This window comes from Hemiscyllium ocellatum, chromosome 5 (genome assembly GCF_020745735.1).
Source record: "Hemiscyllium ocellatum isolate sHemOce1 chromosome 5, sHemOce1.pat.X.cur, whole genome shotgun sequence".
Classification (NCBI taxonomy): domain Eukaryota; kingdom Metazoa; phylum Chordata; class Chondrichthyes; order Orectolobiformes; family Hemiscylliidae; genus Hemiscyllium; species Hemiscyllium ocellatum.
This window is the reverse complement of record NC_083405.1, coordinates 50,854,830-50,870,701: the sequence shown is the minus strand read 5'-3', so window position 1 is coordinate 50,870,701 and position 15,872 is coordinate 50,854,830. Positions and strand designations below refer to the sequence as shown.

The 15,872-nt window shown below is 38.3% G+C and overlaps 1 protein-coding gene across 1 annotated transcript in view; it reads right to left on the bottom strand.

Annotated features, from left to right (window-relative positions):
• The window catches only part of LOC132815685 (thrombospondin type-1 domain-containing protein 7A-like), a 398,166-nt gene that overhangs the window by 93,041 nt on the left and 289,253 nt on the right, over window positions 1-15,872 (bottom strand). Inside the window, exons 9-11 of the mRNA XM_060824741.1 lie at window positions 12,792-12,907; window positions 11,938-12,070; window positions 2,542-2,645 (exon numbers count right to left, since the gene is read on the bottom strand). Of these exons, the coding sequence (XP_060680724.1) occupies window positions 2,542-2,645; window positions 11,938-12,070; window positions 12,792-12,907 (353 nt within the window). The remainder of the gene's footprint in view (window positions 1-2,541; window positions 2,646-11,937; window positions 12,071-12,791; window positions 12,908-15,872) is intronic.

Sequence of the window (15,872 nt, the reverse complement as noted above, 5' to 3'; positions counted from 1 at the left end):
GTGGGTGTGGAAGATTGTGTCCTTCATGGAAACCAGGGTGCACGAATAGAGGACATCCCTGAGCTACAAGATAGGTTTTGCTTGGAAGCCTCCTCGTGGGGCAAGGGGTCCTACTTGCTGCTGGTAGAATGCCTTGAATTGGTTCTTGATTGACCACTGGGGGGAATCTCAATTAACAACAGGACTGGAAGCTAACCCCAAACCTGGCACACCGCTGTCTGATTTGGGGAATCAGGAAGGCCATCTTCTCTCTCAAGTTTATGGTCTGAATTACTGAAAATGACTTTAAAAAGCCAAACCTTTTACATTTATGTTGGTGTTGCACAGTCATGTTCTAAATGTCACTTTTAGTTTCCAAACCATGAAAACGGTTTGGTTTGAAGAGCCTCCTTGAAGGCCTGCAAACTGGTACAATGAGCAGAAACTCACAATGTTGGTGAATTCATTTATGGTGTACGGCCAATTTTGTGCATGGCAGTAATTGCCAGCTAGATTGTTTTTTAAAATTAGTGCAAAAAATCATGGAAAATTAATATTGAGTCATAGAGATGTACAGCATGGAAACAGTCCCTTCGCTCCAACTCGTCCATGCCGACCAGATATCCCAACACAATCTAGTCCCACCTGTCAGCACCTGGTCCATATCCCTCCAAACCCTTCCTATTCATATACCCATCCATATGCCTTTTAAATGTTGCAATTGTACCAGCCTCCACTACTTCCTCCAGCAGTGCATTCCATACACGTACCACCCTCTGAGTGAAAAAGTTGCCCCTTAGGTCCTTTTTATATCTTTCCCCTCTCACCCTAAGCCTATGCCCTCTAGTTCTGGACTCCCCAACCCCAGGGAAAGGATTTTGTCTATTTACCCTATCCATGCCCCTCATGACTTGATAAACCTCTACAAGGTCACCCCTCAGCTTCCAGCACTCCAGGTAAAACAGCCCCATCCTATTGAGCCTACTTAGGGCAGCACAGTGGCACAGTGGTTAGCACTGCTGCCTCACAGCGCCAGAGACCCGGGTTCAATTCCCAACTCAGGCGACTGACTGTGTGGGTTTGAACATTCTCCCAGTGTCTGCGTGGGTTTCCTCCGGGTGCTCCGGTTTCCTCCCACAGTCCAAAGATGTGCGGGTCAGGTGAATTGACTATGCTAAATTGCCCGTAGTGTTGGGTAAATGGGGTGCGCTTTGGCGGGTCGGTGTGGACTTGTTGGGCCGAAGGGCTTGTTTCCATACTGTAAGTAATCTAATCTCCCTATAACTCAAATGCTCCAACCTGAGCAAAATCCTTGAAAAATGTTTCTGAACCCTTTCAAGTTTCACGACATCTTTCTGATAGGAAAGAGACCAGAATTGCACACAAAATTCCAACAGTGGCCTAACCAATGTCCTGTACAGTCGCAACATGACCTCCCAACTCCTGTACTCAATACCCTGACCAATAAAGGAAAGCATACCAAATGTCTTCTTCACTGTCCTATCTACCTGTGACTCAACTTTCAAGGAGCTATGAACTTGCACTCCAAGGTCTCTTTGTTCAGCAACACTCCTTAGGATCTTACCATTAAGTGTATAAATCCTGTGAAGATTTGGCTTTCTCAAAATGCAGCACCTCACATTTATCTAAATTAAACTCCATCTGCCAATTCTCAGCCCAATGGCTCATCTGATCAAGATTCTGTTGTAATCTGAGGTAACCTTTTTCACTGTCCACTACACCTCTAACTTTGGTATCATCTGCAAACTTACGAACAATACTCCTTATGCTCCCATCCAAATCATTTATATAAATGTTGAAAGGTAGTGGACCCAGCACCGGTCCTTGTGGCACTCCACTGGTCACAGGCCTCCAGTCCAAAAAACAACCCTCCACCACCACCCTCTGTCTTTTACCTTTGAGCCAGTTCTGTATACAAATGACTAGTTCTCCCTGCATTCCGTGAGATCCAACCTTGCTAACCAGTCTCCCATGGGGAACCTTGTTTAACGCCTTACTGAAGTCCATGTAGAATACATCGACCACTCGCCCTCATCAGTCCTCTTTGTTACTTCTACAAAAAACTCAGTCAAGTTTGTGAGACATGATTTCCCATGCCCAAAGCCATGTTGACTATCCCTAATGAGTCCTTGCCTTTCCAAATACATGTACATCCTGTCCCTCAGGGTTCCCTCCAAAAACTTGCCAACCACCGAGGTCAGGCTCACTGGTCTATAGTTCCCTGGCTTGTCCTTACCCCCTTTCTTAAGCAGTGACACCATGTTAGCCAACCTCCAGCCTTCCAACACCTCACCTGTGACTATCGATGATACAAACATCTCAGTAAGGGGCCCAGCAATCACTTCCCTAGCTTCCCACAGAGTTCTAGGGTACACTTGATCAGGTATGCAATAAAGATATTTTGCAATAAAACTCCTTGATCCTTTGCATTGATTTGGCTAATTTTGGGAAAATTGCATTGAAATAAGGAATACAATACAGGGAAACAACAGCTCAATACATTTAAAATGAGATAAGAAGGCCATAGAGAATGAAACTAACCTCTAGTTTGAAGTCCTGGACCACAGGTTTCATGTGCTCCAGGGCTGTCTTGACGGACATTCCAAGGTACCAACTGACACCGGTGCCATTTGTGTGTTTTCCACCTATCAGAAGGAATGAACCATTATATTTTTAACGTTGGTATAAAAGAAAAGAAAGTTGTGTTTTTTTCCCATATCTTTGATATGATATCCATAATTTCCACAACACTTGCCACCATGAAGGGTACACTAATTACAAAATCTGCTCAATGATTGAAATAGGGATCTGCAAGGCTGGGTCAAGGTTTTGGTCTGCAGCAATGTGTGGCAGTGAAGCTGGAGAATTTCCATCAGTGAAGTCTCTGCAGAGTATGCAAGATTAGGTAGGAAGTTAGGCAGAAGTTTCCCAATGTCCATGCCAAGGCAATTTCTCTATTATTACAGTTATGATCATTCAAAGGAGAAAGTGAGGACTGCAGATGCTGGGGATCAGAGCTGAAAATGTGTTGCTAGAAAAGCGCAGCAGATCAGGCAGCATCCAAGGAACAGGAGAATCGACGTTTCGGGCATGAGGCCTTCTTCAGGAGGGCTGAAGATGGGCTCATGCCCAAAACATCGATTCTCCTGCTCTTTGGATGCTGCCTGACCTGCTGTACTTTTCCAGCAACACATTTTCAGCTCTGATCGTTCAAAGCCAACTCCACTGAACCAGACACTATGGATAAGTGAAATATTCAGCTTCTTTCAAGGGCAAATTCAATCTTAATGATGTTCCCAATAACAAGGACAAGGGATATTTAGGAACTCTCCTAAGGTCTAACTGAAATTCAGATAAACTGACAATAGACCGTGGGAGGTAATTACACCAAACTGGTGTGCAATAGTGCTTCAGTCAACAAGCCACAACACAGTCAGGCACTAACAGTATGAACTCTGATGCAGAGAGCTGACAGGTGGGAAAGAGAGAAAGCAGAGCCCTTCCCATGTGCCATCCTCCGAGCAACATTTGGCCTCTGCCCAAGGAACTTCGGCTCCCGGATTGGCCTGCTGAGTCACCTAATGACGCACAAATCATGATGCCTGCAGACATTACTCTTCTTTTAAGGGATTGATGATGATGACAAATGTCCTCATGTTCGGAATGCAAACCTAAGGCAGAAGATTATTCCTGAATATTATTTTACTGTTTATAAACACTGACTTGCAGTGCTCCATGCCATTTGGCAAAGTGTTAATATTGCTTTCATACAAAATTAATTTACTTTCATATTAATTTTGAGTCAATATGGACAAATTTCACTCTAATAATAGGAAAAGATTACCTCATGATTATAGTCTGTTTCCTAATGGAATGAAGATATCAGCTTCTTAAGAACATTGGACTCATTCCACTTTCCCTCAGTTATAACTCACTTCCTAAGTGCAAGCCATACAGGAAATAATACTGTGGCATGCTGATAAGGATTACATCAATTGTGACCTTTCCAGGGAATTTGTCAAAACGCCAATGGGAATTAAATCTACCACCCCCCCACTCCCACTCCCACTTTGTTATGTGAGTGGTGAATGTGATATGTATGTTGGTGCATTATTTGAAGAATGCTGTTGGTGTGATTATTGAATTAAGATACAAACTTCAGAATCTTATATGTTAGTTTTGCATGCTGGGCTAGGTTGTGACTGTGTGAAATATGAAGAATGCAAAATACTGAATTGGCAATCTTGCTTTACACATTCTGGGTTTAACTGAAGGCATCTCAAAAGAGCTGTATTAGAGGATTCCAATTCACTATCAGCTAATTTATATTATTGCACCAAGTTAAAAGCGATACCAGGTTGAAAGGTTTTGTGGCACAATGATAGTGTCCCCACTTCTGACCCAGAGTCCTCAGTGTAAAATCATCTCTTTACAGGTTGATCAGAAAATATCAAAACCCATACTGGGTATAAGAAAACAAAGCTGAAAATGTGTTGCTGGAAAAGCGCAGCAGGTCAGGCAGCATCCAAGGAGCAGGAGAGTCGACGTTTCAGACAAAAGCCCTTTCCAGCAACACATTTTCAGCTCTGATCTCCAGCATCTGCAGTCCTCACTTTCTCCTATAGGAAAACAAAGAAAACCTATATCAGGAGAGTTCTTATGGTGTAGTGGTAATGTCTTTACTTCTATAGGTGTGTAATATGTCTGCACAGGTTGTTTGGAAAAACAACTAAAATCTATACCAGAGATTTGCCCCCACAAAAATTTTCCCTCACAATATTACAGTCTTACACAATTGCTGTGTACAACTATAGACAAAAGACTTTCAATCAACCAATTTTTGTTTTACAGAACATTCTCATTCAATAGTCCGGGTCTCCTTTGCTTTGGAAGCTGCTTCCTCAATAACCTATTTTCAAAAACTGTGGTTCCAAAGAACTTTATTATCATTAATCTGCAGATTATATAAACATACCTTGGTCCAACTCTCACAATGTCTACCAAAATGAGGATTCGAGAATTATCGACCTGGATTTTCACTATGACAGAAAGCCTTTCTATCATGGGCGAAAGTGAGTACTGCAGATGCTGGAGATTAGAGTCGAGAGTGTGGTGTTGGACAAGCACAGCAGGTCAGGCAGCATCCAAGGAGCAGGAAAATCGATGTTTCGAGCAAAAGCCCTTCATCAGGAAAGACTGGCATTCCTGATGAAGAGCTTTTGCCTGTAATGTTGATTTTTCTGCTCCTTGGATGCTGCCTGATCTGCTGAGCTTTTCCAGCACCATGCTCGCAAGCTTTTCTATCATGGTGAACAGGGCGGAAATGCCCAAAAGCTGGATGTTCTGCGCTAAATGCAATATCTATCACTTTTGCAGAGCCAGGACTATTGTTGTGCCACATTTTGTGAGGGTAATTTAGGCACATGGATGTCTACTGCACTGTACTTCAAAAAAAAAGGTCATGCTGCTTTCAGAGTCCAACATTGGAGATCAGAAACAGGAAGTCAAAATTGTGATTCCCAAAATTGGGTTAAGGTTTGGTTTTAAGCTCACTGGAGTGTCAGAAATCCCAACCTTCCTGGTTGGGAGCCACTTTTGTATTGATTTACATGCTATGAGAAATCATTTGAACTCCTGTCTGCTGGAATTATGCTCATGAGCACAATCTCGCTTTGCAAAATCGAGAAAAAGATATGTGCTTACAGGTCTAACAGTGTAAACAAGGCTTGTACTTGGAAGGAGAGTCTTCTTCCTGAAGGTTTACGCCCAGTAGGGTTAGTCATTTCCTGCCAAGGTATTTCTTTGCATAAACTGTAAAAATGTAAGGGATGCATTCTGCCCAGTCCATCCAACTCAAATGCAGTCTTTAAACTGCACTTTAAAGTGCAGTTTGTTAATTCTGAATATTAGAGTCTCAGCTATATATGTAATGTATACGATTTAGAATTATTATCTTAGTTGCTCAGAATTCCTATTTAATCATTATGTCTAATCTTGAATTTGTTCAGGTTTGCAAGTATGTTTTATGGTTGAATTCAATCCTGAAATGCTGGTTCTTGTTTTCTTACACATGTGCTTCTATGATTCCTATTCTTTAAAAGATTATGTTCTAGCAAGCCACAACATAACGATATCTGGAGTGTTCAGTATTCTGACAATTGGGATCATGACGAAAGCAACTGCCACACTTGTCAAAAAGACATGTTAAATGGAATTGTCAAAAGGAACTTCTCAAAGGGAGCTATCAAAATTTTGCCTTGCCTTTTAAATATTTGTAAAACAATTTCTGGAGAGTTAAAATTAAAACTTGCTTTTCAATTGATCAGTTCACAGAAGCCTGAGGATTCCATTATTGGATATGGGCTGCATAACTTATATCACAACCACCCGTGATCACAACACAGTACCTGCTTTTTCTTAGTTTAGTTTCATAGCTACAATTAATTCGAAGCTACTTGAAATGTGACCATGTACTCCAATGCTTGTAATCATGAGGACCTGTGCACCTGAATGAGATGATGGTTGTTATAAGATGTTATGTAAATGGAAGAAATGTAAAGATAGAAATTCGACTTTTATAAGCAAATTTTTTTGTGTGCAGGGAAGTCTGAAATAGACCTGCAGAATTCTATTTCATTTCTGTGTGGGTGCTAAGGTCTTCACATGACGGTTACTGGGGGAGTTAGCATGGTAGATTTAAGGACAGATGGTGGTGGTTGGGGTCAAAAGTTGGCATGAGTTGGCACCAAGTTTGCAAAGGGCTTCAAAGGTTTCTGAAGTGAGTATAAGGTCATAGGTTGTCATAACATGTATGAAGTGCCAAAGAGTAGGATCAGAGGCAAAGGTACTATGAGATGCTATGCACAGGGCATAGTTCAGCATGGAGGGCATGAAGTTTTATGGGATAGTTGGAGCCTGTTTAGCATGGGTTGTAGTGGATGAGCATAAGGAGAGTGTAGGGGTGAGGGCCATGGGAGGGATGGGGGATTAATGTTTTATTCTCTTCTTTTAAAACAAAACGTCAATACAGTGCTAATGCACAGAGGGAGACCTTCTGCTCTTGATATTCTCCACTCCCATGCTGGAGTCACCAAGCCTGACTCCCAGGGAATCCTGCCATGCTGGAATAAAAATCTGAATTTTGAGCAGACAATTCTCCTCACTCTATGGATAAGAATGGAATTATAGAACACAATTGGATATAATTGTATACAAAAAAATATAATTCAACATATCACATCTGTTTAAAAGAACTGATCAGTTGCAGTATCAGACAACCATCCTAGATCATAGCAATTTGCTGTGTAAAATAATTCTTACTTTCTTTCTGGTTCTTTTGTCAATTGCTTTAATTTTGGATTTTCTAACCACCAAATTCCAGACTCCTGCCAGTGGTAACAGGTTTATCCTGAATACACCAATAAAAGCCCTTCTCATATCGTACAGCTGTATCAATCTTTCAATTTTAATCTTTTGTTAGCAGCTTCTTTAGTCTTTGCATGCAACTGAAATCTTTCATCCCTGCTACCAGTTTTTTGCAAATATCTTCCATATTATCTCCATGGCTTTGACACCCTTCTTAATATATGATGTTCAGGACGAAACATTATACGACCACTGAGACCTAATTTCTGATTGATAAAGACCAAGCATAAATGCCCTTGCTTTTGCATTCTATGTCTATTCATAAACACCAGGATCACATAAGTTTTTAAAAGCTTTTCCAACTTATCATTGTACTTTTCAGGCTTTGTTTATTTAAACTCACAAGTCTTTTTGTTCCTGTACTAACCTTAAAGTTTTACTATTTATGAACATTACATACAAAATGTTATGTTCATAAATAGTATATACAAAGTAATATATATTTACAATTTGAGAAATGAACACAGATTTGTACAATATGTAAAAATAAATTTTATAATAAGGTCTGTTTTGGGTCAATTAACATTAAGAGCATCCTCAGATCAATGGAATCTAAATTGAATAATCAGAAACTGGCTCCTGGCATAGTGAATCCAATTAGATTTGTCTTGTACTATTTCCTAAATTAGTGCATCATTGTTTAATGCACCTTATCCCTCATTCACGAAACAAAAGAGATTTCAACTTGATCAAATGCTGTAATTCAAAAAAGCTCTGAGCTTGGCTTTATTTGTGAAGCGGGACTGATGATTTTAACAGAATGAAAACAAATGACATGAGTTTATGCTGGGGACCAAAGAAGCAATTTGTCTCTTCTGTGTTGGACAGTATTTAAAAGAGATAGATGGCTAGTTTATTCAGTTCTACAGACAGAAACTATGGTAGAAATTAGATGTCAAATAATGTTCTGACCTTGGAATGAGTTGTGACATGTACATGAAGTAAGTCATCTATCTCGGGACTTGAGGTGAACTTGTAGTCACAATATTTTTCCAATTATCAGCAATGGACCATTTAAAAATGGCGTTTCTCTTCACCTTGTGATTAGCAAGTTATTCCTTCTTGCACATATTGCAAAATTATGTTATTAACTCTATTTCATTACATTGTATCAGCTAACTTTGTCACCCACAATTAGGTGGAAGTCAGGGATGGAATGGGAGTCAGCGATCAGTTGTGGACAAGAAATCCAGAAGCAGTGGTAACATATATAGATACTGATTGTCTAGCATCATTACAGTTTCTCTCTAGGTTTCCGAGCTAGCTATCTTGATTGTTAGGTAGAAATTAATTTGATATTATGCTGCAGTCAAGGATCAGACAGCAGATAGACAGGTCATGAACATTTGAGGTTGGGACTTCCTTGCCAACCCCTAATTGCTCTTATTTTGTGTTGCTTGGGAGGCCATTCCAGAGGGCAGTGGGGTTTGGGTCTGTTGCTCTGGAGACACATGTTGGCCAGATAGATAAGGATGGCAGATTTCCTTCCCTAAAGACCATTAGTAAACTAGATGACTGTTTATAACAATCAGGGATGTTTCATGGTCATCATTACTGAGACTAGCTTTACATTCCAGCTATTTTAATTCACAGAACTTAAATTCCACCAGCTGCCGTGACATTACAACGTCTTGTGGCAACTATAATTATATGATGATCAGGTATGCTTTTGGTCATTGGTGATCCCCGGGCATTGATGGTGGGTAATCACTGCTGGTAATGCAGATGAATGTCAAGGGAAGATTCTGCACTGTTAGAGATGGTTGTTGCCTTGTATTTGTATCGTGTATATATTAGAGCACCTTTCAGACTAAGCCTGAACGTTATTCAGGTGTTGCTTGAGGAGTTTGGTCATTTTAAGATCTGAGGAGTTCTGAATGGAACTAAATACTGTGCAATCATCAGTTGGCATCCTCATTTCTGACCAGATGAAAAAATGAAGGCTGTTGAAGTAGTATCTGGACTTACAAACTTCACAATGATGATTTGGGGTTGAGCTGTTTTGCTTCTATCTAACACAACAATCTTCCTTCGAGTTGACATGTATTGGAGAAATTTCCACTAGTTCCTATAGATTTCAATATTACTTCTGATTGGAACAGAGAATGGTGACTCTCAAATTATCACTGGAATTTAAACACCTTGTTCATATTTGGACCAAGGCTGGAAAGAGGTCTGGAGTGGAATGGTTCTACTGCAACTCAAACGTTTGCTTGGTAAGCAAGCTTTTGATGAGTAATTGTTATTTAATAACCATGTCAAACAACATTTTCTATCACTGTCTTAATGATTGACAGTAGATCCAGAGGGCAGTAATTGGTTGGATTGGATTTGTTCCTCTTTTTGTCATGTAGGTATCAGTGCAGTGGCTGTGCTGGAGGTGTGGCTGGTTCAGTACTCCAGTCAGGATGTTGTCAAGGCCAATGATCTTTTGCTGTGTCCTGTACCTTCCACTGTTTCTTGACACCATGTTGAGTGAATCAACTTAGCCAAAAGTGATATATGTGATTGTGGAGGAGGCCAAAATGCAGCACATATTTTACACATTTGGCTGAAAATGGCAGAAAATGCATTGCTTTTTATGTTCAGGAGCTGAACTCCATCATCATTGAATCATAGATTCAGCCCATTGATTCCAGGTTCATGTTGAGGATGTTCAAGGAGCCTCCTCCTTCTGTTACTTGTCCATTTCACAACTGGATGTGATCAGACTATAATGCTTTGTTCTGATCTGTTGTTTGGATATCATTTGGCTCTGCTTGTACATTTCTCTGTTTAGCATGTTCACCGTCATATGTTGTAGCTTCAACAGGTTAGCACTTCACTTTTTGGTACGTCTTATGCTGCGCTTGACAATCTCTGATGAGAGCGAGAGTGTTGTAATGTCATAAAGTTACAGATTGTGATGAAATATAATTTACTTGCTGTTGATGGCCCAGTGCTTCATGGTGCTTAACTTTCAGTTTCTACTTTGGATCATCAGGCAATTATTATTAGTGCCATGCTTTGTTTCTTGCTGCAGGTGAATCCAGAGATTTTTTTTTTGGAAATTCAGCTGATATCTGCAACTGTCTCTTGGTCCACGGATCAGCAGTGCAACAAGTTACGTAACCTTCTTGGCAGCAGGAATGTAAACAAGAGGTTGCAGTCATTTTCTGATAAATACTGACTCTGGAAACTGAATCACAGTCCTGACAGTGCCAGAAGGATTAGTGTGTCTGGAAAAATGCATCTGTATGTTGTGTTCAAGCTGACTTTCCACAGTCAAGTGGCCTCTACCTTTGCTGTCAGAGATTTCATTTTAATTTGTGGCAACCATTAAATACATGACTTGAAACTTGGTGTCAGAAATGAAGCTGAAACTGAGTGAATTTTCTCTGGGCAAAAAACAAACAGCTATGAAGAATTTGTTAATCTGTGACTTTGGAGACTAAACCCTGGATTTGCCAACAGAGTTCTAAAGTGTTTTGTGGGTCACAAAGTTATTATTGTGGATCAGATCCATGAAGATTACAGAAGATATTCTTACAGGCCTTATATATATTCTTGGTGAGCCTCATCTCAAAGTAGAAGAGAGTATGCTCAGGAAGTCATCAATTCAAAAAAGACACAGGTGACAGACAAGCATCATGCTCAGATCTAGAGCCTATTGCAACAATGACACTCCCACATAAGGAACGTCACCCAAGGATAGAATAAATACCAGACAGACAACAACTTGCATGTACGTCATTTAAAGATGCTTACTCAAAGACTGTTGAAAATGGGACAGACTGCAATGATCACAGTTTTGTTCATGATGGCAATCCTTGTTTGTTGACCATGCATATTTGGTTATTCGAGTAACTTAGAACTATAAATGGTCACGCATGCAATTTCTTTTTGATGTTTATGTAAAGTGGGGGTGGGGGGCGGGGAGGAATGCAAGCTAATTTTCTCTAATTGAGCTTATTTGAAATTGACTCAGAAACCATTTTGTTGGCACACTACAGCTTTGTTGCAACATGAAAATCCCAGCTAGGAAACAAATTTCACAATTGTCTCCTCATGAATATTTCCTGATAATTTGCTCTTTGGAAAGTACAGAGTGAGATATAACCGGCACTTACATTCCTTTTATATTAGTGCTAATCTGTACATCAACACCTACCTTATTGATTGTTGGCCGGTCATATCAATATACAGTTTATGCTAATTCTATTCTATCTGTACAATTCAAAGTTCCAACAGATGGAATTAATAATGACCAGAAAATGGAACTCTTGCTGAATTTTCCATTCCCCTGTTGCCACGCATTGGTACACACTCTCTGCTTTGGCTAAGTTTGTCACTGATTGAAAATCAAAAACAAGCCCTTCATTGTCCTCGATGCCCTTTCAACCGGAGAATGGGAAGATTGGAATGCTTGTAAAATTTTGACATTTTCATGGAGGTCAAAGAAAAATTGCATGAACTGAGCAACATGTAAGGCTGACCTGGTTATAATACATTCTAACTATTCAGCATTTTTACCTGTAATTACTGCAAATGTGAGTAGTCTCGCAGTCCTTCTCCTCAAACAGTGTATCAGGACAATCTCGCCCTCCATTTGATGGCAACTGAATGATGACACGATGACGGGATTGCATTGTTTTGGCATCATCTCCTAGAATTTAAATACCCATTATAATGATTAATAAACAAGGTTTGGATTGCATGCACAGTGAGAAGTTATGAGGGACCTTGCTTGCTCATTGTTATTTTCTGAGGTTGTAGCTGGCTAGGTCAGAGTCGACATGGTCAACCTATAGTTGCTTGAAGGTAACAGCAGGTAAAGATGGCAGGTTTTCTTCCCTAAAGGCACTGGTGAGCCAAATGTTTTTTTTTAAATAATCAACGGCGGTACGGTGATAAAAAAAGGTGAGCTTTTTATTCCAAATATTTCTTAAATTCAAACTTCGCCATCTACCTTGATTAGATTCAAACCTATGTCCCCAGAAAAGTAGCCTCAGATTCTGTATTGTTAGTGACATTACAACTAATCCACTATCTCCCATTGTTGATTTATCATTTCATCTGAATGACTGCCTCTTTGATAATGGAGCACTCCCTCAGTATTAATTGATGTGATTAAATCTTTGTTAAAATTTCAGGAAAGTCCTTCACTGCCTTGGTCAGTGGTCTGACACACTGTTAAAATGATATGGAAATGCCATATGTCACACTGATGATTTTTAACACTGACATACTGTATTCTCATCACTGGTAGATAAAATATTAGTTTATATATTTGCAAATTATTGAATTGCCAATTAAAGGCTTATCATCTCTATAGTCTGTTTACAGTATAAAATCTTTACATTTCTGTGAAACATGTCAGTACTCACCTGCATTACAAGATAAATCACAAGGTGTCCAGTGACTATAAGGTGTTACAATGCAATCTTTTTTACATGGTAGGAGACATGGTCTCACTGTATCTGGTCGTACAGTTTCAGGACATCTGAAGGAAACAATAATTATTCTGTTAAATTTTTTTAAAAGTGGGGAGTCGATATTTTAATTAGCATCAGTCAGTAAATGTTTTAATTTGCACATTCATAATTTTAAAAGAAACTAAGTGCAAACTATAAGGGTTGTTTCCTAAATATTATTTTTACACAAGGAAACTGGCTGCTTACACTCTGAGATTTGTTGGTATAGTGCCTCTAAGTAGGAGCTTTTATCTTCCTACTATTTCTTCCCACTTATCATGAAAATTCCTGCCATGAGAAAGGTACAACAGAAAGGTTTCTTCTCGTTCAATATTCACATCAGAACCTCTTGTTTGCAACAAATTAGACTGCAACCACTGATCTTTATTCATAATTTTGTTAGTTACATTGAACTATTGTTGTTATTGACCTCCAGATCAGTGTACAAGGTGAGAAAAAGTGACATAACCACATCCATTAGTGTTTACCAGTAGAGCTTTTCATCATAAAAGATGGATTTGTAAGATAGCATAGTTCTTTCAATCAAAAGAAAACTAAGATCAATCATATGATTTCTTTGGATTCTATTAAGAGCTTGTGAAGGCAATGTGGAAATATATTTCAAATGCAATGCTTTGATCATGTCACAACCTATTGTAATCCTGTCAGCCACAGAGAATGGAGCTCTGAACTGCCAATGAATTATTGCTCCATTGAATCAGACATCTACATGACCACTCCCTATGAGAATCCTGTACATGGTAAAATGAAAGCTATTATAAGACTTCAGTGAACCATGAGGTAATTAGGTAGTTTGTTGGACATTTGTCCATCTGGAGTGTTTAATTCATTTACTAAAAATTAAAAAGAAAATGACAGGAAGCCTGCAAAGAACTGTCAGATTAAAACACAATGTTCTTGCCAGCAAAGTAACTTCTCAGATAATACCATAAACATGGCCTTCATTAATCATTTCCAACTCACAATTATGTTTACTTGAGCAATATTTTTGTACGACTTTTCTCTATATTCATTGAATAAGTTTACACTGAATACAAAAGTGAATTAACTATGGAAAATAAATTGATTTGCACAAATAATGTTTGTCCTTCAGGCAGTGATGGCTTGTTTCTGTAATCATATTTTATTCTCAGAACTGACTTCTATAATTCAATATATATATATTTTACTCACGAATATTTTAAAGATCTTTTAAAAGTTAAAATGGTCATAACCAACATTTAAGGGAAATAGGTTCATATAACATATGTTTATTGTATTGATGGAGGGGGGAGTTCATATTCAAAATAAAATTGGGTAATGCCTTAAAATGCATTAATATATATTTCTATGTGAGCAGTACCATATATGTTGCTATTGTTTAGGACATTTGTATAAAGATCCATTGTTACTTATGTTAAACAGTTTTATGATGCTATTAAGTGAGCACAGGAGGAAATGATATACACAATTTTAACTATAAGAAATGAATTCTTCTCTCTTCTAATCAGCAAAAGAAAAGCAATATTTCATGACCTCATCTGCCTGGAAATCAAACATTATTGTTGCAATACCAAATGATTTTATCTTAATTTATACACAATATTCTCTCTTTTGTTTTAATCATGACACCCTTTCTATCATGTGAGTTGCAAAGTATTCATAAATGCAATTACTATGCATTCTAGTAACTTGGAACTGGATGAACTATTTTTAGGTATTAAATACCACTGTGGTTCTCCCACTCTCCAAACATACCTTTGTCAGGAAATTGATAAAGCAACAGTATTAATGGACAATTTTTAGCCAATTATGTTTTTCCCACTAACGTTAATACTAATGATTCAAAGGAACACCAAGTACCAAATGAAATGTCAAGTCTTTTTTTTTCAAAATGGGACATACATTTGAATCAGTGGTATTGCTTGTAATTCCATTTTATGAAAACAATTCAATCAAAACAGCTTTTCTATTTCAATTTGATGGTGAAATGAAAGCTTGCGCTCATTTGAGGTTTTCAATTGAAATATTGATTTCTTTTGCAGTATGTTGAAAGTGAAGTTAAAAGCAAATGATATAAAGTAAAAAGTGTTTCAACAAAGATTGGTGAAGCTAGATAAGTCCTACAGTGTTCTCTTATTGATTTGATTATAAAATGATAATACCCATTATCAGTAATCTGCAAGAAGCTTTGTCCTTGCTGATTTCAAGAGAAGTGTCACATATTAATCTACATTTAGAAATACAAACATGAAATGATCAAGATACACTTGCTGTTCGTTTTGAATACTCTGACCCCTCAGCACTCTGTACATAACTTGATCTGCATGAGCCTTTTGACCATTGCACCTTTATGAAAATTGGAACAGTCTGTGTATTAGTTTATGTAGTGTCATTTCAGACTAATCTGCCAAAAAGAGAGAAGTCAGAAGTGACAGATGAATAATTTCCATGTTGTTTTGCTAAAGAATGAATTAATGTTAAAGTTTTTTTAAAGAAAAGACCAGTATTCAACTTTCACTAATGCAAATGTTTTTATTATGCAAATATCAATTTTTGAGGGACATGATGAAAATACACCTCACAGAAAAGTGTCCATATTTCATTGTGAGCATATTTATTTGAATGCAAGTTAATATTGTAAGGGTTTCATTTATTTTTAGCAGATGATGTTAAGCACAATTTCAATATTGTTCTTTTCTCCCTTGGGGTAAAACTTAATGCTTATCTTTTGAAAACCAAGCGGTTATCTTTTGAGAGTTATGTTAAACTAAAAATGTAGTAATATGTTTTTGAAATAGTGTAAGGAAGTAATGTTTGCTGCTGTTCCAATTCTGCTAAAATTGCTTCTCTTTGAATAATCAGTTTTTCTTAATGTAATTGTCTCCTTTTACCTGGTGTAATTATTATGTCCTATCATGAAGGGGAGCATCCCAGAGGCTACCAATTCCCCAATTACAGTAATCTGCTCACTGAGTATCACGTGCACTGTGC